This window comes from Gadus macrocephalus, chromosome 11 (genome assembly GCF_031168955.1).
Source record: "Gadus macrocephalus chromosome 11, ASM3116895v1".
Classification (NCBI taxonomy): Eukaryota; Metazoa; Chordata; class Actinopteri; order Gadiformes; family Gadidae; genus Gadus; species Gadus macrocephalus.
This window is the reverse complement of record NC_082392.1, coordinates 22,424,500-22,451,288: the sequence shown is the minus strand read 5'-3', so window position 1 is coordinate 22,451,288 and position 26,789 is coordinate 22,424,500. Positions and strand designations below refer to the sequence as shown.

General features: G+C 47.0%; 1 protein-coding gene across 3 annotated transcripts in view; it reads left to right on the top strand.

The window, feature by feature from the left end:
- The window catches only part of fras1 (Fraser extracellular matrix complex subunit 1), a 157,282-nt gene that overhangs the window by 113,797 nt on the left and 16,696 nt on the right, over nt 1-26,789 (top strand). For 2 of the 3 annotated variants that reach the window (XM_060065890.1, XM_060065888.1), the window contains 20 exons: nt 94-245; nt 1,700-1,862; nt 1,993-2,131; nt 2,883-3,064; nt 3,183-3,339; nt 3,571-3,831; nt 8,666-8,842; nt 9,533-9,652; nt 10,088-10,267; nt 10,559-10,683; nt 10,861-11,001; nt 11,808-12,035; nt 12,155-12,268; nt 12,859-13,009; nt 23,937-24,096; nt 24,535-24,703; nt 24,845-25,091; nt 25,294-25,638; nt 25,967-26,127; nt 26,634-26,781. In XM_060065890.1, coding sequence (XP_059921873.1) covers nt 94-245; nt 1,700-1,862; nt 1,993-2,131; nt 2,883-3,064; nt 3,183-3,339; nt 3,571-3,831; nt 8,666-8,842; nt 9,533-9,652; nt 10,088-10,267; nt 10,559-10,683; nt 10,861-11,001; nt 11,808-12,035; nt 12,155-12,268; nt 12,859-13,009; nt 23,937-24,096; nt 24,535-24,703; nt 24,845-25,091; nt 25,294-25,638; nt 25,967-26,127; nt 26,634-26,781 — 3,520 coding nt within the window. The remainder of the gene's footprint in view (nt 1-93; nt 246-1,699; nt 1,863-1,992; nt 2,132-2,882; nt 3,065-3,182; nt 3,340-3,570; nt 3,832-8,665; nt 8,843-9,532; nt 9,653-10,087; nt 10,268-10,558; nt 10,684-10,860; nt 11,002-11,807; nt 12,036-12,154; nt 12,269-12,858; nt 13,010-23,936; nt 24,097-24,534; nt 24,704-24,844; nt 25,092-25,293; nt 25,639-25,966; nt 26,128-26,633; nt 26,782-26,789) is intronic. The other variant, XM_060065889.1, reaches the window with a different exon arrangement.

Here is a 26,789-nt window from a genome sequence, read left to right as displayed (position 1 = left end):
ACAACAATGAGCTCTGGGGATGTCCGATTGCTGGAAGGCTACAACAGTCCACACCTCCAGGCTTAAGTTGGGACGGTGGTCTTCTGCCTGTAGGACAACTCGTCTCCAGACCAGCAGATCCGGATCCAGCTGGTCTCGGTCCCGATGTACGGCCTCTTGACCCGGGGACTGTCCCCCCAGGACCAGCAGGAGCTGGCGGAGTACTCAACCTTCACCATGGAGGACATTAACAAGCAGCACATCCGGTAGCAACTCTCTCCTTCTCTGCTACAGTTGGTCATGTAGAACCAGCACTCACTTCCCAATTCATTACAGTTTCAGTTGAACTATAGTCAGAACCCTCTCTGTTAATCTCTTATATTAGAAAATGAGTGTGGCAGTTCCCATTTAAGGGAAGACCAAACCCTTAAACAACTTGTTATAGATTACATTTGATGTTCAAAATGATTCAAAATCTTGAATGAAATGCACGTTTTAAAAATGTAGGATTAGATGTAAATATAGACTTAACTTCCCCTGTATAGGTTAAAGGCATGCTGATGCATGCCTTGTCTCTAACAGGCGGATCAACACATTAGGGCTCCCCCCTCCCCTTCATTCAGATGGTGGGGGTTGATATTTTTGTGGGTAGGGCAGTCTGCCTGAACAGCAATACAACCCCAGGCCTGAAAATGAAAACTACACATCTAGCAGACGGGGGCCAGAGAAAGCCTTTTGAAAATGTATATATTTTGCAAGATCTGGGGATTTTAAACAACTATAGTGACAACAACAATATCCTCATATTCCTCAAAGATTTCTTGTAGCAGAGTGGTTGGTCGGCAGAATGTAATGTAATGACCTTTACTGATGAAGAGACCATTATCTCTCTCATCAGGAGATTCCTGATGAGGTTTTCTCTTCTGAAGCGACCAGGTGAAGGCCCACATCTCCAACACAAGACCAATATTAGTGATGCAGGATTGTAGAGCAGAGTAGAGGGAACAAAGCTATCAGCATTAGCATATTCTGATAATACATGTGCAAGGACACTGGGGAGTTCAAATTAAATATAAATACTGGCATGCTAATGACCCTGTTTCTAGATGAATAATATCTGCAGTCTCCACGCTTCTCCACCAGTCATGGGTTGATGTTGCTATGGTCCTGCGGGCCAAATGAAGGAAATACAAACCAACCATTTTCTTATCTTGACGTTAAAGTGCTGTTCTCACAACAAAGGGACACCGGTGGCGAGCTGTGTGTGGATGTGTGGAACTCCGTCTGGACAGATGTGGATGGCCGTGTCCATTAGAGGGGGTTAAGGCCTCTAGGACACTGTTTGCAATTTACATAATGAATACTGGACATAGTAAGCTTTTGAAATCCATTTTTTGTTACAATTTCAAGTGACAAATACATTTTTAAAGATTCTCCTGAGACCCCACAACATTTCACTGTTGAGGCTTCAGTGGTTCTCAAGTGGGTCACTGGGTCTCAAGTGGGTCAAGGGGTCTTGGACCTCCCCAGTCCCCCGTACTTCACACCCTAGCTGTTGAGAGATCGCCTTTAGAACTGTCTCACTTTTCATATATTAAGGATCTGGCCATGGTGGGTAGATGGATAGGTACTGTAGACATACTGACATGCTAGCTAGGTAGAAAGATAGATGATTAGATGAATAGATTGTTTTCATATATGTACTACTTCCTGCCTACAGGTACATAACTTCCTTGGAGACGGGCAGCCAACCGGTTACTGACATCTTCCACTTTGTTGTTTACGACGGTGACAACAATCGCCTTGACAAACAGATGTGCACCATCACCATAACCTCCACCATAAGAACAACTCCAAAGGTTACAGTACGCGGCGGCATCAAGGTACACACCCATACACACACACTCAAAGTTATAATCTTACCCAGCAGGGCCTAATCGTTGAATATGTTCAGTTGTAAATTCATGAGTTAATTATTTGTTTGTCCATGTTTCTTTTCCTTCTCCATCCCAGGTTGAGAAAGGGGGGCGGGTCCAGCTCTCCACCAATCAAATAATTGTATCAGACCTGAACACATCCAGGAAGGAGCTTCTGCTCTGGCTGGTGACCCCGCCCAAATATGGCTTCATCGAGAGGAAAAGTCATACTGAGGGTGTGTTTGTGTGTGTGTCTGTGCATGTGTGTGTGTATGCGTGTATGCGTGTGTCTGTTCATAGTGGAAATGGATTGTTTTATTGTTGTATCAACATATTGGGGTAAGTAGTATACTGTATAATATACAGTATACTACTTACAGATATACTACTTACAGATATACTACTTATAGATAATAATAATAATACATTTAATTTAGAGGCGCCTTTCAAGACACCCAAGGATATACAGTGTATATCTTTTACTATTGCCGATGCTTTTCGGAAACGTAGTGTGTACTGCTATGATGTGTGGATGGTGAAGCTACGTCTGATCAGCGATTTATTTAATATCCTAATTTGAGGGTTTGGCATCCCGGACACCTATAGTACCATAGTATATGGCTACAAGGTGTGGCGCATTTCATGTACAATATTGCTATCACGCTGCAAAGTTAACAAAAAAGTTTCACAAAGTTGCTGGGGGCCATAACCATGGCAACCATTTCATCTGAAACTGTGGGTTCACTGGCTCTTTAAATTGTACTGGTATTATTAAGTACTTATATCTGTACTCTGTATCGGTTATTTGGGTAGTACCCAAATGTATGTTTTTGACCTAGTATGAATGTATATATTATAATTGTATATGTATACTTATTAGGACCCCAGTAATGACCCTGTCTTATCATATTCAAATACAAAATAATGTGTGATTTAAAATACAATATCCTATATTTGACACATGTAATATCCTCCTCCCTCCACCAGGAGGCGCAGAAGGCTCCAGGGTCATCACTCCAGACCAGCCCTTCTCCCTGGAGGACCTGGCCTCTGACCTCATCTTCTACGTCCAGGAGGCCGGGGGTGACTCCCAGCAGGACCTCTTCAGCCTCTACGTCAGCGACGGACACCGCCAGACAGAGGCCTTCAACGTAGAGATCCATATCCAGGTATTAGGATTATCTCCTATATTAACATTCTGTCAGGATTATCTCTGATTATAGCAGTCTGTCAGGATTATCTCTGATAATAACAGTACATTTTAAAAGTAAAGGGTATCTCTCCTAGCAGAGTAGCCAGGCCATCGCCCCAGTGGTGTCAGTCAGCAGCGTGGTGGTGGAGGAGAACTCGGGCGTGGTGCTCACCAACACCTCGCTTAGTGTCCTCGACCTAGACACCCCCCTCAACGAGATCATGATCACCCTGGACACCAAGCCGGCTCATGGTGACACAAGCACACACACACACACACACACACACACACACACACACACACACACACACACACACACACACACACACGCACACGCATATACACACACAATCTAACTCACACATACACACACACACACAGACACACACTCACACACATACACACTCACAAACATACGCGCTGATGTGTGTGTTGTGATGTGATATCATATTCTATAATATAATAATCTATATTTCCTTACAGGCAAACTGCGGAGGCGTCAGTTCTACTCGCAGCCCCTGAGCAGTGGGCGTGTCCTGTCGGTCGGCTCCTCCTTCTCCTACCAGGACGTCCTGGACATGCTAGTGGTCTACACCCCTGACGGGGGCGGAGCTAGCGACCGGCTGGAGTTCACGCTCACCGACGGCGTGCACACGCACAGCGGTGCCCTGGACTTCACCGTGACGGCCCGGCACCGCGAGGGCCCGCGCATGACCGTCAACAGAGGCCTTCAGCTTGCCGCAGGTGAGCAGACCCAGATACATAAACATAAACCTTACATGGACTGTGTTATACTATATTTCTCTAGCATATCTCTAGCATCTAGCATATATTCTAGCGTGTTGCAGTGACTGCGACTGGATGCCTGGACTCTCCTTATGGTTAACCGGCCAGCACCCTAAGACCCATTTAAAATGTTTTGTCTGTAAAATGTATATGTTTGTAATGTCAATTATGGCACCGATTGCACTCCTGATCATCCCTGGAAGGGATGATCAAGAGTTTTCGACTTACGGTATAGGCTGCAGTATGACTTTTACAGAATTTGAGAAAATAAAAAAACGTTACGGAAACAATAGGACCAAGCAGCTTCAATGCTCGACCCCCTAATAAGATAAGATAAGAACCTTATTTCATCCATACATGGGAAATTAACTTGTTAACTTACAACAGCCGATGGAATATGGGATGATCAGGAGTCAAGATTTCTTCGTTGCTAGTTAAGAGTTTTTTCTTGCCCTCTGAGTGGCTAGGGTTAGGAGGGGGTCATAAATATATACGGCCTGTTAAGCCCTTTATTTTTATTTATTTTGTATCATCTTATTTATGTATGTATTGTTGGATACCTCATCTCATCTCATTTTCGTCTGCTTATCCGGGGTCGGGTCGCGGGGGGAGCAGCTCAAGCAGGGGGCCCCAGACTTCCCTTTCCTTCCCTTTTTTGTTGGATACCTTATACACTTTATTTTATTATTGCATATTTCATATTCCATGGGCTGTAACAAGTAACAAGTAACAAGTTAATTTCCCATGTATGGAAAATTAATTATCTTATTAGGGGACCGAGCAGCAAAGCTGCTTGGTCCTAATGTTTCTCTAACGTTTTTTTCTGTAATTTTTTTTTTGTAAAAGTCATACTGCAGCCTATGCCGTAAGTCGAAAACTCTTGAAATGTTCAGGTATGGTTAGGTTACCAATAACCTAGCCTGGCTGGCTAATGCCAGACCTCATCTCAATCTATATTGAGAAGAGGTCTGGGAACCACAAATTCATTTTCTCGTATTTGATGTGTGGTATACGACTGCCTGGAGCCGTTCATGGGCGCTACGAATGTCTATCATGTGAGTCTGTACGTAGCTCATAGCCAATTGTATCAATTATACCAGATGACGTATGCAGAGCGAAAGAAATTCGATGAGGAAGAAGACAATGGGTGTGTCGAATAGACGTCGTCATCATCTTGCCGTCCCTCCCCGTTCTGTGATTGGTTCCCTATCTCAGGCGAAAATCTGATCCATGGAATCCAGGCTGCCTAGCAGCGCAAAATGAAATTGCGCGAAAGGCAGCATGGGTATACCCAGGCTACCAATAACCCCCACTACCCATAAACCCAAATTTGTGGTCCTGCACCCAAAGGTGGCGCTATTGTAAAAAATCAGGAATTAGGCTTATTTGTTCTCACCAGATTGACCTGGACTCAAAATTCTTTCATAATATTAATCTCTGGAATTAGATGCATCTATAAAACCCTGGCCTTCTGCTCTAAAAATGTTTACTTTTCCCACAATTTCATAGAAAAGCCAAACGTCCAGAGTCTCTACTCATTTTGCCTATATTACTATTTTTCTATTGTATAACTACCATACAGCTATCAAAAATATTAAAAAATTCACCAAAATCGCCACATGAAATCTTTAGACCAACCCTCACAAAAATCATCAAACAGAATTTGTTTTATTTAATTGAATTTGAGAAATATTGGCCAATAGATTTGGAGCAGTTAGCCCATTTTTCTTATATGACCATTTTGTTATTGTGTAAAAAATCATACGACTATTATTAGGTGGATACCAATACCCCCCACTACCCATAAACCCAAATTGTGGTACTGCATCCAAAGGTGGCACTATTTAAAAAATGTCTGAACTAGCCTCATTTCTCCTTACCAGATTGACCTGGACTCAAAATTCTTTCATCATATTCATCTCTAAAATCAGATGCATCTTTCTGCTCTAAAAATGTTTACTTTTCCCACAATTTCATAGAAAAGCCAAACGTCCACAGTCTAAACCCATTTTGCCTATATGACCAGTTTGTTATTGTACAACTACAATACGGCTATCATTAATTGGATACCATTAACAGTGCACATTTTCAGATCTTTACTCTTTTAAGAAAGCTCTTAATTCTCTTGTGAAATGTGTGCTTGGAGTTTTCTTGATGTGTGCTTATCAATAGACATTTTCACAGTGTGAATGAGGCATCATGCAGTTCAGGAATGTCAGTGGCTCAATGGGATAATCCCTTGTACTGGTGATCCGTAGGTTGAGAGTTTGAATCCTGATTAGAGCATGCTGAACATGAAATTCTGTCATTGCCACTCATTTAAGAAACATAACATTGAACAGCACGAGCCCGGCCCGACCCGATACATTAACTGTAATTATGAGCCCGAGCCCGATTTCAACCCGACATTTTTTTTAATACATAATGTAACTTTGTACACATTTGTTAGTAGGCCTACTCGGCGAAATATATATGTAAGGGATAATGTATAGAACGCCGGTCATTATCGGGAAAATACGCCCCGACAGGGCGAACAGCACACCGACGCGCAGCGAAGGTGTCTTGCTTCGCCCTGAAGGGGCTTATTTTCAATAATGACCGGCGACGTTCTATACATTATCCCGCTTATTTCATGGCTACTTGCCAAAACGAAAAAATAACTTCACATGTTGTGTCTTTTTACAATTTATTCGTTACCAGCATTCGTAGTGTTGATCAGCAGAGAAATAATTTGTCCGCAAAGACGGTGACGTCACTTACGCCTCGTTTCCACATACGTATGTTTTTCGTATCCGTGCTTCCGTAAATTTACGGAAGGAGTCGCTAATGTTTTACGTACGGACATGAATTTATTTACGGACAAAAGATGGGGGAGCGTATGATAATGGCCGTTTTTAGGAGACCGGTACTTTGGAACATGAGGATCGACAGAGATAAAAACAAAACCAACCAGGCTTGGAAAGAGATCGGCGAGGAGTTTGTCCTGCCAGGTACTTACATGTTTTGTGAAAACATAAAAACTTTCATACGGTATCTCCGTAAAACAACTGCGAAAGTTAAACTTTTTGAACGTATGTTACGGACATACCGGACAGAAATTTTACAGAGGGGAGGAGTCTCGGAGGAAAATCGGACATTACGGAGAATCACATTGGAATGAATGGACTTTCGGTCGGAGACGGTTGGATCGCATACGAGAATGTACGTATGTGGAAACGAGGCGTTACGCTTCGTGCCCACTGCACCGTCAGTCAACGGACATGGGAAGGCGTGGCTGACGGATGTGGGAGTAGTCTTTGCAGAAGCATCCGTCAGCCAATCAAATCGCTTCGCCGGGTTCTTCCCGCTTCTTCCTGCTTGTTGCGATGCAAGATGACCCGCTTTCCCGCTTTCCAGTATCGTCAGAGCCTGAGTCGCGTCACAGTGCTTAAATTTGCATACGCGATCTGATTGGATGACGGATCCGTCGCTGCCGAAAAAGTTGAAAATGTTTCAACTTTTTGACGGAGCCGATGGCTCCAACGGAACGGACGGATCCACAATGCATTGCGCGTCCGTCCCCATTCAAAGTCAATGGGGATCAGTCAACGGACCTCCGTCCACTGGATCCGTGCGCTGAAGGCTCCGTCAAAAAGTTGAAAAATTGTAAACTTTTTCGGCAGCGACGGATCCGTCATCCAATCAGAACACGTATGCAAATTTAAGCACTGTGACACTACTCGGGCTCTGACGACCCTGGAAACCACCCCCATCCGTCAGCCACGCCTTCTGAGTCCTTTGACTGACGGTGCAGTGGGCACGAGGCGTTAGCAACGCAAGACGCTGGGGTTGACAAGTCACCAGACTACTACCCATTCAAGTGAACGGAGCGTTCCACGGCATTGAGAAGACCCGTGTAACAAAGGCCTATAATATTTCTGTTTATGGCATAGATTTCTCCTCAGATTAGGCCAATAAACCAATGATAAAAATAAAAATAAAAGGCCCGGCCCGACCCGGCCCGAGGATAGTGGTGGGAATATCGGCCCGACCCGGCCCACGGGTCGGGTCGGGCTCGGGCAGAGAATCTAAACTCTTGACAATTTCACCATGTGAATGAGGCTGCAGTTCAGGTTTGTAAGTGGCTCAATGGGATAATGCCTTGTACAGGTGATCCTTAGGTTGAGAGTTCGAATCTCGATTAGAGCATTATGAACAAGCTGAACATGACATTCGGCCATTGCTCTGCAGCTCACCTGAAAGCCGAGGCACAGTATTGCATTAAGTGGAACATATTTCCTTCATAATTGTATGTCATTTTAATATATCTTCAATTGGTGTGTTCTTGACTTTTAATTTTGCTCGGACCCCGTTAATCAACCGCTTGCGGTTATATTCTTATCTTTGAGACTGTAACGTAGATGAAGAGCTATACAAATACATTTGAATTGAATTGAATATATAGAGAGGATTCTGATAAGCTTTTTACTTCTTGAACAGCATGCAGTAGTTCTGTTACACTTTGTCTTTCTATGCTACATGTGGTGATATATACACACATAGACTTGAACTTGGTTGTCCGTCGAGAATCAGATTTATTTTAAATGTACTCGTCTTATGGTTGAATTGACATACCTGTGACTTCTTCAGTTGACCAAAACCCTGTGAACACTATAATGAGTAGGTTAAAGCCTCAACTGGATAAGGAGCATAACCTGCCTACCGTTTAACCCGGTCTCCCTGGTACTACTAAGGTCTGCTTTCAGAGTGTGGTTTATTTCAGAGGGTATGATATATCTATTATATATTTTAGGGTCTGCATCTAAGATCACTGAGCAGAACCTTAAGGGGTCTGACATTGACTCGGACCCCCTGAAGCTCTCCTACATACTGACCTCCGACCCTGCCGCTGGGACCCTCCTGCTCAACAAAAAGAAGCTCTCAGCCAAAGGCCCCACTCACAGCTTCACACAGGAAGACGTCAACAAAGGTGGGTTCAATACTTCCTGTCGGCTCATGTGTCCATAACTTACATACATGGAGCTAGCATAGGTTGGGGTCATCCCTATGTTCCCCGGGTCCTATGTTCCCCGCCCAGTCTCATACAAGAGGGGAACATAGGACCGGACCCGGGGAACATAGGACCGGACCCGGGGAACATAGGACCGGACCCGGGGAACATAGGACCGGACCCGGGGAACATAGGACCCGGGGAACATAGGACCCGGGGAACATAGGACCCGGGGAACATAGACACGCTCCCCATAGGTTTAGCTTTGTGGCTTAGCATATATTTAATTAATGTAGATCTAACTGTGAAGTATTGCTTTCTGTCTGGTAGTGCTGATAGACAAATTAGTTATAGATATGATAACAGAGATATCGATTTGTAGCTTTACATTAGCCACCATGGATATGGCTAGCCCAGAGAATTCTTGTACTTGCTTTCTGTAGTGTTCCACTGGGTTCTATGCAGTACTACTGGACGGGTATTTAAGTAGTGCTGGGTTCTATGCAGTACTACCGGACGGGTATTTAAGTAGTGCTGGGTTCAATGCAGTACTACCGGACGGGTATTTCAGTAGTATTGGTTCTATAAAGTACTTCTGGATGCAGTCTCACAGGGTATGGTAGTTGTGTGTGTGTGTGTGTGTGTGTACTAAGAGTTGTTTCCTCTCAGGGCGGCTGCAGTTCAGCCACAGCCGGGAGGAGAAGGGAGGAAGTCTGTCCTTTAAGTTCAACCTGGTGGACCCCGAGGGGAACAAACTGATCGACCAGTCATTCTTCATCAGTGTCCTGGGTATGTTGTTCTTACTGCACCTCTACCTCTATGGCCTATGTTCATAGGCCCTCCATTATAGGCCTTCTATCATCCAACCATCTTGTATCCATCCATCCATCTTTTTGCCTCTCTCCTTCTTCCCATCTCTTTCTCCACATGAACGTCCTGATCTCATTGTTCTATCGCTCTATGCATTCTCTTCCTTCAGCGTTTGGTTATAACCTCAGGCTACCTTGTGGCCAATCGTTTTCTAGAAGCACCGAGGTTCTAGCAATTTATTACATTTCTGGAGCTTCATTTCCTTCTCTCTCCTCCCTCCTCTCTACATTCTCTTCCCTTCTGCTCTGCCTTCTGGCCTCTCCTCTCCTCGTCCCTCCCCTCCTCTCCCCTCGTCCCTCCTGGTGATGTCCTTCTGAATGGTATCGTTGGGTGTTCTGACCTCTCTTCTCCCAGTGGACCGACTGCCCCCTGTGGTGGAGGTGAACAAGGGCCTGGTCGTGGACGAGAACAGCCGAAAGAAACTGACCACCCTGCAGCTGTCTGCCAGCGACCAGGACAGCGAGCCGTCCGAGCTGCTGTTCACCGTCACCAAGCAGCTCGACCTGGGCCACCTGGAGCACGTCACTAACCCAGGTAGCTACGATGCTAATGCTTATGTTAACCCAGCTACACCTGCCAACAGTAGATAGGCACACATGCATTTGCTGACCACGGCACTTTGGATTGGAAAAATGTTACCTGCAATTGTTTTTCAAAGAATTTCGGGAGATTATGATTCCCTATCAGGTACCATGCTAACGCTAACCCAGGTTCCCATTCTAAAAGTAGCTAGGTACACATGCTAAGGCTAACCAAGGTACACGTTAGTTAGGTGCACATCTAACTCTTTTCTCTCTCTCTCTACCACCTCCCCCCTCCCAACAGGGAGTAGTATCAGTAGTTTCTCCCAGGCTGACCTGGTGTCACGGAGTGTCCAGTATGTCCACACCAGTGAAGAAGAGAAACACTCCGACCAGTTCACCTTCAGCGTGTCGGATGGACAGAACGAGGTCACACATATATCCAAACACAGATACACACACACACACACACACACACACACACACACACACACACACACACACACACACACACACACACACACACACACACACACACACACACAAACAGATACACGTATCTATGTGTGTTTCTGAGTTTGTATGTGGTTTTGTTTCGGACCCCAGGTTGCCCAGACGTTCTTCATCACCATCAGGCCGGTGGATGACTCGTTGCCATGGCTACAGGTCCCTGGCATGCGCGTCCAGGAAGGGGTCAGGAAAACCATCACTGAATTTGAACTCAAGGCTACTGATGCTGACACTGAGGTAACAATGGTTAACCTCTCTCTCTCTCTCTCTCTCTCTCTCTCTCTCTCTCTCTCTCTCTCTCTCTCTCTCTCTCTCTCTCTCTCTCTCTCTCTCTCTCTCTCTCTCTCTCTCTCTCTCACTTACACACTAACTTACTTTAACTCTCTCACTCACTTTCACTTTCTCCCTCATTTTCACCTTCTGTCTATCTCTCTCTCTCTCTCTCTCTCTGTCCATAGTCTGTTGTGTGTAAAGTCTCTCTCTCTCTCTATAGGCCGAGTCCATAGTGTTTAAAGTCTCTCTCTCTCTCTCTCTCTCTCTCTCTCTCTCTCTCTCTCTCTCTCTCTCTCTCTCTCTCTCTCCCCCTCCCTCCCTCCCTCCCTCTCTCTCTCTCTAGGCAGAGTCCATAGTGGGAATTCTCTCTCTCTCTCTCTCTCTCTCTCTCTCTCTCTCTCTCTCTCTCTCTCTCTCTCTCTCTCTCTCTCTCTCACACTTACACACTAACTTACTTTAACTCTCTCACTCACTTTCACTTTCTCCCTCATTTTCACCTTCTGTCTCTCTCTCTCTCTCTCTCTCTCTCTCTGTCCATAGTCTGTTGTGTGTAAAGTCTCTCTCTCTCTCTATAGGCCGAGTCCATAGTGTTTAAAGTCTCTCTCTCTCTCTCTCTCTCTCTCTCTCTCTCTCTCTCTCTCTCTCTCTCTCTCTCTCTCTCTCTCTCTCTCTCTCTCTCTCTAGGCAGAGTCCATACTGTGTAAAGTCTCTCTCTCTCTCTAGGCTGAGTCCATACTGTGTAAAGTCTCTCTATCTCGTTCTCTCTCCAGGCAGAGTCCATAGTGTTCACGGTGGTCCAGCCACCCCGCCACGGCTCCATCGAGCGGACGGCGAGCGGCCAGGTGTACCGGCGGACCAGCAGCTTCAGCATGGAGGACGTGTTCCAGAACCGGATCAGCTACAACCACGACGGCTCCAACTCACTGAAGGACCGCTTCTCCTTCACCGTGTCCGACGGAACCAACCTCCTCTTCATGGTGGAGGAGGGGGGCAAGGAGGTACGGCTGTGTGCGTTCTTCAGAGCCATCGGTCCATTCTTTACAGAGAACCCTGGTGGGTCATGTGATGGATGACATGTGATTGTATGTCTTTTGATCTCGTCATGCCGTCCATACAGGTGGTGACTGCCGCTCCCCAGAAGTTCAAGGTGGACATTCTCCCAGTGGACGACGGGACGCCGCGCATCGTCACCAACCTGGGCCTGCAGTGGCTCGAATACATGGACAACAAGGTAGGGCCCTGCTGGCCTCTAGGAGCCCATATTGGCCCTTTACTAGCATACTTCTAGCCCTCTACTAGTCCTATACCGGTCCCCTGCTAGCCTTTAGTCGATGGACAACAAGGTAGGGCCCTACTGGCCCCTAGTGGCTCATACCGGCACTCTGATAGCACAATACTTGCCGTCTACTAGCCGTCTACAAACCCTTTTTTAACCCTCTACTAACCCCCTACAAGCCCACTTCTAGCCTTCTACTAGCCCTCTAATAACCCTCTGTTCTCCCACTACTAGTCCTCTACTGTCCCTCTACTAGCCCTCTAATAGCCCTAGCCCTATACCACTGTGACTAAGATGTTATTTTTATACAAGACGGGACATTAGTTGACGGGTGACTGCTGGCCTCCCCTGTGGCTGCGGAGGGAAGAGTGAAGGCAGAGCCACACAGACTTTACATCAGATATCATTTGTCGTTGTTCTTAGTTTTTACATCTGCCCATAGTGGCTGGAGAACCTCAGTATAGCCTCTTTGCCATGTTTAACAGCCTTGTTGTTGAGTTGCACCTTGAAGACAAACAACAACACCCTCCCCCCCTCCCCGCCAGGCCACCAACCTGATCACCAAGAAGACCCTACTGACCCTTGACCCCGACACAGAGGACGGTCAGCTGGTCTACGAGGTCACCACCGGGCCCAAACACGGATTCCTGGAGAACAAACTAAAACCTGGCAACCCGATCACCAGCTTCACTCAAGGTACCCAATCACCATCCCCACATCAGCACCCTGGTACCACCCCCTATTGGACAGCAGAGGAAGCTGTTATTGGCAGCATTGTTAACTCTAGTGAAGAGAGTGTTTGACTCCCAGCCAAATGCTTCTGGGTTTAAACCCCAACATCTGCAGTCTACATGTAGGGAGCCTTGTATCAGACATCGTAACCCCTCCCCGCCCACTATTTATTGAAGTGCACCTAGATTCACTTTGGATCAAAGGATTTGCTTGATTACACCTTTTTTACAGAAATGTAAATATAATAACATTGGTAAAAGGAAAACAGCATTGAAATGTAGCGACGCAAAAGTGTAGTTGCAAGTTCTTTCAATGCGACTGTGTAAATCTAAAATAATACTGTACTGTAATTATTGTCAGCGAGGACTCCCTGTATATATGACGGTCCTCCTATCCTTCGACAACCATTCACCCCATAGAGCCAAACAGAACAGATTTCCCATTCATTTTCCCATGTCATTGACTTCTCGTAAAATCGTTATATAAACAGTTTTAAGCCTGTAAACAAGCCAATCGTTCGTCAAGGTAGTTGTGGCCATAAAACATTTGGTTCGGGCCAAACAATTATTTGGAAAACGGAAGAAAAGGCCAAGGTACAAGACTATGTACATTATTTTTGTGAACTAAGGAAGGAACTACTCAGCCCATAAACCATTGCTGTGTTGTGTTACACTTTAGGGATTATGGGTAGTGTAGTGGTTTCAAATGACATCGCGAATAAAATGTGTTTTTCCAATGTAACGGCGTGTGGTAAGTATACTTTGGATGGTTACGACATTTTGGCATTAGATCAAAACCTCTATGGAGAAAATTAATGTTTTTTTACATCCAGAACCACAATAATGCGCTGTATTGACTCGAAATCCGTAGGAGCCCTATTGCAATCATTAGTATTATTATTATCATTATTAGGGTTCCTACGGAATCCGTAGGAACCCTATTTTAATCGTTAGTATTATTATTAGGGGTCCTACGAAATCCGTAGGAACCCTATTGTAATCGTTAGTAATATTATTAAGGGTCCGAGCAGTGAAGCTGCTTGGTAGAACTTGTGAAATGAGTGAGGGATAACAAGGATGGGCCAGAATGAACTATATGTGGCGCTATAACAAGCCTTTGAAGTGCAACATACTCAACGGGCTGCAATTTCCACTAGGGAAGTGCAATATGTATGAAACTTGTTATACTGTACATCCACCATTCGTCATGATGAACAACTTTCATAGTCTGACCCATATGGTCAGAACATTATAATGCAATGGCTACAACTCGACCAAACACCCACACATTAACTGCTTTGGTGCGGAAAGTGGTAAAAGCTGCAAACTCGGCACACATGTACTAGGTGACTATGGGACTACATGGTGTGAAATTCATGGCAATAAGGCATGCGTCAAGACACGCAATGCCATTGCGTCAAAAACACGTAGGTTCGGCTGTAGGGTAGATTCAATAGTATACCCATGCCAAATTTCAAGTCGATATCTGAAAATAAAAATTGGATGCATTTGTTTGAAGTTGCCTTTCTGAACCCCGGCCTCTCTACAATGCAGGCTTGGCCTTAAAGTGGTACACACGTAATTTTGCAAACATCCGTTTGACAGTGGATTTGACGCAGTATGCTTTAGAAACATTGTTGGTGATTGTTTTGATATGTTAACTTCCGATAAATCAGTTTTTAAGGCATACCAATGCCATATTACCATACCGACCAAGCTCACCATACCTCCACGCATGGAAGACGTCTATTTCTCAAAATATACTCTAATCTGCCCTCGGCAGTCTATGGTCATACTGTCAGTCATATGGTCATACTGTCGGTCACACGGGCCTTCCGATTCCGATTCAGCTTTATTGGCCAGGTTTGCGCAACAAACAAGGAATTTGACTGGATTTTGACCCTTTGCTTCCAAAGTAAAACACTCAACACTTAACCTATTGTTAAGATATAAAAAAAAAATCACAAAACAGAAAGAACAGTACAAAATATAAATATACTATTAAGTATACAGTATAACAACACAATATAATATAGTCATTTGCAAAAAAGAATATACAATAACAATTTCAGAGAGGGAAGAAATGGTCAAAGATTTAAGAATTCAATATAAATATAAATACAGTGCAAGGCAGTTCAGTGCAATGGCAATATATTAATAACAACATTATTGTTTTTGAAAAATTGAAATATACATGAGGTTGATGCAGAACAGTGTTGATAGACCTTGTTCAGTGAGATGGTGGGGGCTATTTCTGAGCGTTCAACAGATTGACTGCTTGGGGAAAGAAGCTGACTTTGTTTCGGCTGGTTTTGGCAAACAGTGCCCTGTTTCACCTCCCAGAGGGAAAGAGGTTTGTGACCAGGATGTGAGGGATCTAGGCCGGGCGATTTTTGCTGCCCTTTTCCTGAGCCTGGACTGGTACAGATCCTCGATGGTGGGAAGGTCAGCTGCAATGATCCTCTCCGCAGCCCGTATTGTCCGTTGCAGTCTGGCCCGGTCCCGTTTGATGGCTGACCAAAACCAGACAGTGATCGAGGTGCAGATGACAGACTGAATGATGGCTGAGTAGAAGGTTGTCAGCAGCTCTTTAGGCAGATTAAACTTCCTTTGTTGTCACAGGAAGTATAACCTCTGCTGGGCCTTTTTCTGGACAGAGTAAATGTGGGGCCACCATTTTAGGTCCTGTGAAATGGTTGTTCCAAGGAACCTAAAGGAATCCACAGTGGACGCTGTGTCGTTCTGGATGGTGAGTGGGGGGGACTTCTCAGAAAGTCCACTGTCATCTCCACAGTCTTCTTGTGGTTTAACACCAGGTGGTGCTGACCGCACCATTGGACCAGCTGTTCCACCTCCTGTCTTTAAGCAGACTCATCACCATCCTGGATCAAACCAATGACGGCGGTGCCATCTGCAAACTTCAGGAGTTTAACGGACGGGTTCTTTGAGGTGCAGTCATTAGTGTAGATGGAGAAGAGCAGCGGGGAGAGGACACACCCCTGTGGGGCGCCAGTGCTGATGGACCGGGCTTTGGATGAGATGCTACCCAGTCGGACATGCTGCTGCCCGTCAATCAGGAAGCTGATGATCCACTGGTGGTGACAGGCACTGCGAACTGGGTGAGGTTCTGATGTAGGATTTCAGGGATGATGGTGTTGAACGCCGAGCTGAAGTCCACAAACAGTATCATGGCATACGTCCCTGGGTAGTCAAGGTGGTGCAGTATGTATTGCAGTCCCATGATGACAGCTTCATCCGCCAACCTGTTTGCCCTGTAGGCAAACTGCAGGGGGTCCAGCAGGGGTCCTATTATGTCCTTCAGGTGGCTTAAAACCAGTCTTTCAAAGGATTTCATGACCACAGACGTCAGGAAGCAACAGGCCTGTAGTCAATTAGTCCTGTGATGGAGGGTTTTTTGGGGACTGTTATGACGGTGGGGCATTTTAAGCCAAAGGGCACTTCACGCAGCTCCAGGGACCAGTTAGAGAACCGCATGAAGATGGGCGCCAGCTGTTCCAGCACATTTATATGCTCCAGTCTCTGCTGGGCATCCCACTGGCCACTGACGATGATGATGATGATGAAATACTTTATTGTCATTGCCGGAGCAGTGAAATTATTACCAGTTACATTCCTTCCAAGAAACAAAAAAGACAGTGTGGGGAGACAGGACGGAGAGACTGTCGGGGCGCATGCGCTCCCTCATTAGATAAGAAAAGGTAAACAGGAGGGTAAACGAGGGAAAGTTTACCCTCTTTACAGTCCTGCACTGCCATACTGCACCCCAGCCGGAAAGAGAGGCGTCTGTCTCTACAACCTCCCGAAGGCACTGCCCAGACACCCTGACCATCTAGTGTCTCTGCAACTTGGGGTCCAAGTGGAGACCATTCACCCAGATCTGAAAGGGACGCAACTTCAGAAGGCCTAGTGGGACCACCATGGATGCTGAGGTCAGCATACCTATCAGTCGAAGGAAGAGACTGTATTCCCCCGCCTGAAGCGCTGTAGCAGCTGCAGAATGGTAGCCACGCGCTTTGGAGAGAGGCAGACTCGCATGGCCACCAAGTTGAGCACCAGCCCCAGATAGCTCACAACAGACATGGTGTAAGGTTGCTCTTGGTAAAGTTGACAGTGAGGCCAAGCCACATGGCTGAGGAGCATGGCTGTGTCCCTGATCGCCTGCTCCTGAGTTGGGGAAATAACCAACCAGTCGTCCAGGTATGGCAGTATCGCCATACCTGTGGCCTGTAATGGTGACAGGGCTGCTGCTACACACTGTGTAAATATACGCAGGGCCAGAGACACCCCGAACGGAAGAACCCTGAACTGTTACACCTTGCCCGGAAGAGCAAAGCGGAGGAACCGCCTGTGAGGTTGGGTAATAGGGACGTGAAAGTAAGCGTCTTTCATGTCTATTGACATGAACCAGTCCCCCTGGACATGTCTATTGACATGAACCAGTCCCCCCCACATGCTGTGCAACACGCAGCATGTGGAAGGGAAGAACCTTGAGGAACTGATTCAGCCCTCTCAAGTCCAGAATGGGGCGAAACCCGCCATCCTTCTTCGGTACCAGAAAGTAGATTGAGTAAAACCCATCAAGCTGCTCTTGTGGTTCTACTACTTCGATGGCACCCTTCCCAAGGAGAGTGGCTACTTCCTGTCTCAGGACCAGGGATCTGTCGGGATTGTTGAGCTCAGTAACTTTGATCCCACTGAAAGTTGGTGGCCGGCGTCGGAATTGGAGTGTGTACCCGTTGGATAGCGTGGACACTATCCAAGGGTCTGTGGTCTGCTCTTCCCAGTAGCTCAGGTGCTGCTGAGAAACGCGTCCGACGACCGGTTCTTGAACTTCAGTACCTACCCCCCCTGCCGCTAGGGGCCCTGGGGGGGCAGTGCTACGGCGCTGGTCAACCTGTGGTGAGTTTGCTGGCCCCTCGATTGTTCACTTGAACGTGGTTGAGAGCAATTGGCACGGGGTACCTCAGAGGCCCCCGGCCTGGAATGAAGCAGAGGTGCATGTCGTAAGCTAGGAAACTGCTGGTTAGCCTGGCCAACCTGTACACTTGGTCCAGGGCCTGAAGAGCAGCTGGCCCAAACGTCTGACCTGGGACCACTGGAAGAGAACGAAGGGTTTGTCGACACACCTCCGACGGGGGCGACTGTGCCAGCCAAACCTGGCGGCACGCCAACGTAACAGTTGACATCAATCTGCCTAGCTCCCTAGTCATGTACGCAAATGTCTGCAGTGGAGCATCACTGAGGGTCTGTGCTGAAGGATCGGCACCTGACCCCCGTATAGTTCCAGACAGAGCCAGAACGATGTGAGAAAGCGAATTCCCAAGACGGCCCACATGGGCAGCAATGTTTTAACTCCTGGTAAGGAGGTCATCTGTAATCCGGCACTGGGGCCGAGGGCAGCGCGCATCGGCCCTCAGAGCCTCGTCTGGGGAGACAACCATGGATGCTATAGCAGGCTTGATCGGGGCTAAACGGTCCAAACCATAAGTATCAGCGTTGTCCATAGTTGCCAGAACTGTGCTATCACTAGTGTGAAGGGAGAAGCCCTTGATTCTGGCCAGCATCTATGAAGCTCTGCGATGTACAGCTCAGAGGGGGGCAGAGAGAAAATGGAAGGTTGAGCGGTCTGCGGAAAGAAGGCATTCGCAGGTGTAGATGAAACAGGGGCTTCATCTAACCCAGTGGTTTTCAAACTGTGAGGCGCGCCTCACAGTTTGAAGAGGGGGCTCACTCTCTCATACTTTGAAAACCCCTGATCTAACCCCAGACTTGATTTAGATTTAGATTCTTTATTGTCCTTGTTCAACAGAGTTAATCAACGAAATTAAGTTTAGAGCATCACCACTGGCATAGTATATAAATATATTAATAAATAAAAATAAAAAAAGATAAATAGATAAGTAAATAAATAAATAACAATAATAACTTGAATAAGAATGCAGCAAGTCCAGTCCATAGTTGTGATTTGTGAGAGTGAGGGGGGTTGGGGGGCTGCAGTCCTGCAATAGATGGAAAATAGTGTACAGTGCAGCAATGCAGTCCAGTTCAGTTATTGAGTGGGAGTTATAGTGGGAGTTATATGACCGAGGGGGTGGGGTGGGGGGTGCGGGGGGCAGGTTGTTCGTTCAGCAGTCTGACAGCCTTTGGATAGAGGCTATTGGTCAATCTGCTGGACCTGGAGCGGATGGAACGGTATCTCCGTCCGGAGGGCAGTCGCTGGAAGAGATGGTGCGCTGGGTGGACCTGGTCTTTTAGGATGTTGTTCACCCGGCGTAGGCAGCGGGAAGTGAAGACTGTGGAGATCTCTGGGAGGCTCTTCCCAATGATCCTCCCCGCAGCCTTGACCACTCTGTGGAGGGCCTCCTTTTCGGCCCTGGTGCAGCTGGAGAACCACACCAGGAGTCCGTAGGTGAGTACACTCTCTACTGCGCAGTGATAGAAGTTGACCATCAGTCCCTGTGGAAGTTTAGCCCTTTTTAGTTTCCGAAGGTAGAAGAGGCGTTGTTGCCTTACCCACGGCAGAGGTGATGTTGGTCCTCCAGGACAGATCGTCGGCCACAGTCACACCCAGAAACTTGAAGATGGACACCCTCTCTACCTCCTCCCCTCCGATTAGGAGTGGAGAGTGGCTGAGGTGTCTGGCCCTGCGGAAATCGATGATCACTTCCTTGGTCTTGGTGGTGTTGAGAACCAGGTTGTGATCACCGCACCACTCTACCAGTCTCTCGGCCTCCCTCCTTTAAGAGGTCTCATCATTTCCTGTGATGAGGCCATGTACTGTTGTGTCGTCAGCAAATTTCACTATGAGGTTAGATGGAGAAGAGGAGCAGCAGTCGTGAGTGAAAAGTGTGTAGAGAAGTGGGCTGAGCACGCAACCCTGGGGGGCCCCGGTGTTCATGGGCAGGGTGGGGGAGACATGCTTGCCAATCCTGACATGTTGTGTACGGTGTGTTAGAAAGTCCAAAATCCAATTGCATAAAGTGGTGTTCAGGCCAAGTTTGTGTTGTTTGCTGTGTAGCTTGTTAGGCAGGATAGTGTTGAAAGCTGAACTAAAGTCAACAAAAAGGAGTCGCCCATATGTGTTACTGTGCTCAAGATGTTCTAGTAGAGTGTGTAACACAATGGCAATGGCATCCTCTGTTGACCTGTTCTTCCGGTAAGCAAACTGATTCTGATCTAATGATGGCGGTATGGAGGCTTTAATGTGTTTCATGACTAGTTTCTCAAAGCATTTTGCGACGATAGGGGTGAGTGCCACAGGCCTGTAGTTGTTCAGACTTGCAACATTTGGTTTCTTGGGAACCGGGACTATTGTTGCTGCCTTGAGACATCCTGGGACCCAGGATGAGGCCAGAGACAGGTTAAAGATGGTGGTGAGAACTGGAGCTAGTTCAGCCGCACAGTCCTTGAGCACCCGTCCCTGGACTCCATCTTTGCCAGGGCCATACGCACGGCTGGTTTAACAGTGATGTGGCCGGACACTGACCCTCTAGCCGAGGCGCCCAGAGGCCCTTGAGAAAAAGCCTGAGAGGGAAGGGACGCTTCCTCGTCGACCCCTTCTTTCTCCTCTGTAAAGAGACTACAGGACACAGCTGTGGACAGCATGTCATCCACTGGGTAATTAGGTTGTGCAGCCGCAGGGGCCACGGCTGGTACAGCCTGAGCTGGTTGTAGGTTTTGCAGGAGAGCTTTAATCTGAGCAACCTCATCTGAAAGTGTATCCACTTGGTTTGCACAATTGTCAACCCTATGGGACTTCCCGGGGGGTCCCCCAGCTGCCGAGACACGGTGTCTGGTGCCACTAGGACCAACACCTTAAGGGGGCAACCCTGGTCCGCCCTCCACCTCCGCCAACCTAGCTGGCCTCAGTGCATGAGGCATGAAACTACAGTTGATGCATGGATTATCTGACACTGCTTCCCTCAGGTGCTCAACCCCGATGCGCCTGAAAAACAGTGCGCTAGGAAAATACAGTGACGGCGACTTTTGGAACCCCAAGCCACTCACTGGCGATCAAATCAAAGTACGCAACCGGCTAAATCAATACAGTGACGGCGGCTTGGACCCCAAGCCGCGCACTGGCGAGCATACAAATGAGCTACCGGGCTTAGGCGAAAGCACACGAGAAACGGTGCGAGACCTAAAGAGTAGCACAGCGACTGAAAAATTAGACGCTGACTGATGCTCTATGCAAAATAAAGTAAAGGTGGAAAGGTGATATCAGCTGCCGCGCTAGCTGACGGCTACACGTAGCCTACACACTTTACTCACCCCTGCCGCAGCGGAAATCAAACTAATTGCAAGTCGCAGCGTTTGATGGACAAAGTCAAATCGAGGCACAAACCCTTGGGTTACAAGGCTACTTGCGACAAGCTAATATGGTATTTTTACAACAAACAATTTTTGTGTGTCCTGCTAGTCCGCTACCGCAAGAAGATAGAAGGAACATATCCTCGGGTGACTTCCGGAATATATAGACATTCTCGGGTCACCCAGGTGTCACAGGTGACTTTGTTGGTATAATTACTCTACCTGCGCATGCGCGAGATGGAACATCCTGTGCTAAAGCACTGCCTCTGGCGGTCAGTAGGAATGAAATAGAACAACACTTTTCCTGGGATTTGGGGTGTTGTTTTGGGTCTCTGGTGCTCCCACCCGCACACAAACTTTGAAAAGAGTCTGTACATAATTTTTTGAGTGAGATATGCATTTCTGAAAGTACCCCGCCTACAGTTAGGTCCGGTGGGGGTACATCTCGGCGGCAATCCGGCAGCTCCGGCGCGGGGAGCACGGCGGCAAGTCCGGCCGCTCAGCTCCCGGAGTACAATCCCTTTCTCCTCCATTTCGCAATTCATTGACTTCAGAGAGTCAAGGCAAAAGTTACTTTCCCTCAATTCCTCTCAACCATGGCCAAGATATATCCCACTTCGAGTCTTTAATTGTTGTAAAGTGCCAGAGACATCAGGCGCAGTCTTTATGTTTCATAATATCATCCGAGGCGCACATAGCTTCTGGCCGTGATATTAGATATAATTAGAGATGTCCCGATCTCATTTTTTAGCTCCCGATCCGATTCTGATATTTTCATGTTGCTCCCGATCCGATCCCGATATTTCCCGATACTGGATTTTTGATACTGATTTCCGATATAACTTTTTGTGTTGACAAACAACATTTAATTTCCTGTGCATTAAGAAATAGACAGGCATCCAAGCTGCGCTCAATAGCTTTTATTCTCTCACGTTAACATAACATAACATAAGCATTACTTGTAAACATAACATAAAGTAAAGTTTTCGTTACTTAACTTATTTGAGGCAACAAGTTTCCACCCTTTTTTCAAGTAAGCTTATTATTTTTTACAATGTGGGTGGGTAATAACAGTGTAATAGAGCTTCTTATTTCCTCCATCTTAATCTACTGCACTGACTTCTTCAGTTCAGTGCAGGTTTTGTTTAACGAAAACCAACAACTGCACCATCTCGGCTGACAACCGGTTCCTTTTCTCATCAAGGACATTCGCACTGCACTAAACAGTCTCTCACTGTCCACCGATGTACAAGGTGCACAAAGAAGCTTTGTGGCTGTATCAGCCAGTGCGGGTCGCTGTGTAGCATGTGCCCGCCAGTAGTGTAGAGGATTCTCTGACCTTGGGATGGTTTGTTCAGCCAGCATTGAGAAGAGCCGTGGAATAATCCATAATAATGTAAGGTTTAGAAGTTAAATATTTGAAAGTTGTAGAATAAATTAATATCATTTATGTTGGAGTTAATTTTTCTAGAAATGTACTTACAATGTTTAGTCAGTTAATCATTTACATATTTATGTCACACAATTATTACTTACATATTTACATGTTTACATATTTAACACAGTCAGGATATTCTGTTGAATCTGCCTCTCTGATTCCCTCACGTTTACCTCAGTCTTAATTCTAGCTTCTGATTGGTTAGTTCAGTCACGTGATGGGTCCGAACAAGGAAGTGTTTGAAAATAGTTTCGCGTCAAAGCCGATAACGGCCCACCACTAATATATATATATATATATATGTAGTGAGTGTAACATAATTCACCTACAGTATTTTGTTAGTTGTTGTTCTTTCCACTGTGTTAGGCATGTCGTTTACTGTCTTGGTGGTTCAGGGATCGCTGTCCCTTTAAGGATTACGAGCATCTCATGACGTCAGAGCCCGATGCGGGATTCGTTTACTTGCAGCACGTTTTGATTTCCTGCTTTCTCTAACTCAATAAACGAGTCACACAACTGTGTGCTCAACGTGCAAAATTGTATCTCTCATTCAACGCAATTTCCACATATATATATATATATAAAAAATATGGATAGATAAATATGTATCGGCCATGAAATTGAATGAGATCGGCCGATCCCGATTTACCTTAAAAACCCAGTATCGGGCCCGATCCGATCCGGGGATCGGGATCGGGACATCCCTAAATATAATATTATATAAATACCCATATATAATATTATTATTATCATATTATATGATATAGATATAGAGCTCCAGGAGTCCGCAAACGGCAACTATCCCTTCTCCTCCATGCTGTGATTCAGTCTGACAGCTCATTGGTCAATGGGCAGCAGCTCATTTGCATTAAAGCTACAGACACCAGAAACAGTGCATTCTGAAGGGACTGAAACAGAGGGGTATAGCGGTATTTTTTTTCCCAAAAGCTATTTCCAGCAAACAGCTTCAAAAACATGTTTTCTGGAACTCAAATAATATGTTTACTTGTTGGGACAACACCATAATATGTCTCCTTTAAAACTGTTATTCTACATATGTTAAGTATTCTCTACTAGACTTATTTTGTCGTCTGTGTACGTGTGATGCTCTGTTGTTCCCTAGCCGACGTGAACCTCGGTCTGGTCCGCTACGTTATGCACCAGGAGAACCTCCAGGAGACCTCAGACAACTTCAAGTTCCTTGTGAAGGACAGCAAGCCCAACGAGGTCCGGGACAACGTCTTCCACATCCAGTGGTCTCTCATCAGCTTCCAACATAAGAGGTGCGTCAGGCTGGTCTGCTGGTGAATAAAAAGTTTAATGTGTGTATGAACGGGTGAAAGTGTTGATGAATGGTTGAATGCGCTGCTGATGGGATGGGGCAGGTCATCAGGCCGATGGATGGGTTGCCAGCCTGATTCTTGTTTGCGGTTTGTCGAAGGGTCGTGGTGTATTTGAGGCAGCAACTGTTGCTGCCAAGCTAGTCGTTGCCTTACCAACTTGTGAATGAATGAATGGCTGATTAAGGAGGTAGACGTGAATGTGTGAATAGTTGTATGCGTGACAGAGTTGAGAATGGTCGGGTGAGCCCCCCGCCGGACACCCTTGACAGGATGGGTGGGTCATAAATACATATGGTACCATGGAACAAACACTTTGGCCGTCACTCGCTGCCATGGAGAGGCTTCCTAGTTAAACCCACAGAGGATGCTCCTTCACAGCTACAACGTCAGCGAGAAGGCGAACACGGTGTCTGTGACGGTGAAGCGGAGCGGGAACCTTAACCAGTACGCCATTGTGCTGTGTCGCACGGAGCCCGGCAGCGCCACCTCCAGCTCCTCCCTGGGGCAGCGGCCCGGCCAGCTGGACTATGTGGAGTATGCTGGACAGGTAACCATGACAATGACCACTGCTTTGTGATGCATCTCGCTAGCATACATTCTGAAAAGGAGCGTTTAGGTTCTATCCTAGTGAGGCGGCCCGCTAACGACATTGAATATGGATAACCAGTGTTGACCGTGCCTACTCCAGGTACAGTTTGATGAGCGAGAGGACACAAAGGTGTGCACCATCATCATCAACGACGACCAGGTGTTCGAGGGTGTGGAGAGCTTCCATGTGGAGCTGAGCATGCCCGTCTATGCCCTCCTGGGGGCCGACATGCGCGCCGTGGTCAACATCAATGACACGGAGGACGAGCCCATGCTGCAGTTCGACAAGAAGACCTACCACGTCAACGAGAGCGCTGGCCTGGTCCACATTCCCGTGGAGAGGAAAGGTACTCACAACCTCATCTTCCTCCTTGCTCCTGGATCGCCTCTCCCTCTTATGCCTGTTAATCCTCCTCTCCCTGCTCCTATCTCTGCTTCTACTCCATTTAATCTTCCTATACCCCTAATCCTGTTGAAATGTCAAGGATTATTCCACTAGGTGAACAAGGCCCATGACTCTGCTCTACTTCCGGTGTCCCCTCCTGGCAGGCGACCTGTCCAGTACGGTGTCAGCATTGTGCCACACGGTGTCCCGCACGGCGCAAGGCAGCAGCCTGCACTCGCTGGGTTCTGGGTCGGACTACAAGAGCCGGGGGAAGGGCGGGGACCAGCGTGTGGTGCTGGGCCCCGGGGTCTCCATGACCTCCTGCGACTTGCAGCTGGTGGACGACTCGGAGTACGAGCTGTCGGAGGAATTCCAGCTGGTGCTGTCAGACCCCTCGGATAACGCCCGCATGGGGGACATCACGGTGGCCAAGGTGGTCATCGACGGGCCAAACGATGCCTCCACCGTCACCCTGGGCAACGCCACCTTCACCTTCAGCGAAGACATCGGTAGGAACGCCTCTACGCCGACTTGGTTTGATTTGGTTTTGGTTTAATTTAGTTTTGTTGCTTAGTTTACTTTTGCTTAGTTGGTCATAACGTTGTTGTTTTTTCACTTTAGTTTAGTTTACAGTGTGGTTATTTAGTCACAGTTTGAACATTTGAAAATGTATCCAGCTATCACTGTAGCTAAAACTCAAGCAACTACAGTGTTTCCCCCAGTACTGTGTTGTTAAGGCGGCCGCCTTAACAACAATAGGGCCCCGCCTTGACTACCAATGTATATAAAAAGAAATATTTTCTTTAAATCTCAGAGCCTGATCTTGCCTTCCAACAGGTACCATCGAGATCCCGGTGATCCGGCACGGCAGTGACCTGACGACCGTGACGTCTGTGTGGTGTGCCACCCGCCTCACCGACCCCCCCTCTGCCACCCCTGGACTCGACTACATCCCCAGCTCCAAGAAGGTGGAGTTCAAACCTGGCACAACACAAGAGGTACGAGCTTCTAGCTAAGTCATCAACACCATCAACCAGTCAAATTTTGGGATATCTATACGAATATATAATGATATAAGATGAAAGATCTTTGATCGACTGCAGTTGGGGAATGAGCTTATCTTTAAGCAAGGCACTTCTTGAAGTCGTAGTCACAATCCCTTTTTCGCCTTAATGCACCTCATTGAGCACAGCAGCCCTCACCCTGCCTGCTCTGAATGAGGAGCTAACTGAATGTACTGTGCGTATTTGAGCAATCAGCTGTTGCTGACAGGCTAGTTGTTGCCTCACCACATTGTCATTGGTGGTCAGAGTGAATGGGTGAATAAGGAGGTAGATTTGAATGTGTGAATGGTTGTATGTGTGGCAAAGTTGAGAATGGTTGGATGACTCCCTGCTAGTTGTCTCAATCCGCCGGACCACCTTGACAGGGTGCGGTGAGCTGAACTCACAAGGACCTGAAGGGGGCCATATAGTGCCTGTGTTTATCCTGCTTCTGTCCCCAGACGTGCAGTCTGACTATCATGGACGACCTGCAGAGCCCCACTATCGAGGGCCCCGAATCCTTCGTGGTGTTCCTCAGCTCCCCCCAGGGGGCCGTTCTGCTGGAGCCCTATGAGGCCGACGTCGTCATCACCGACACCTTCCAGGACAGTGTGTAC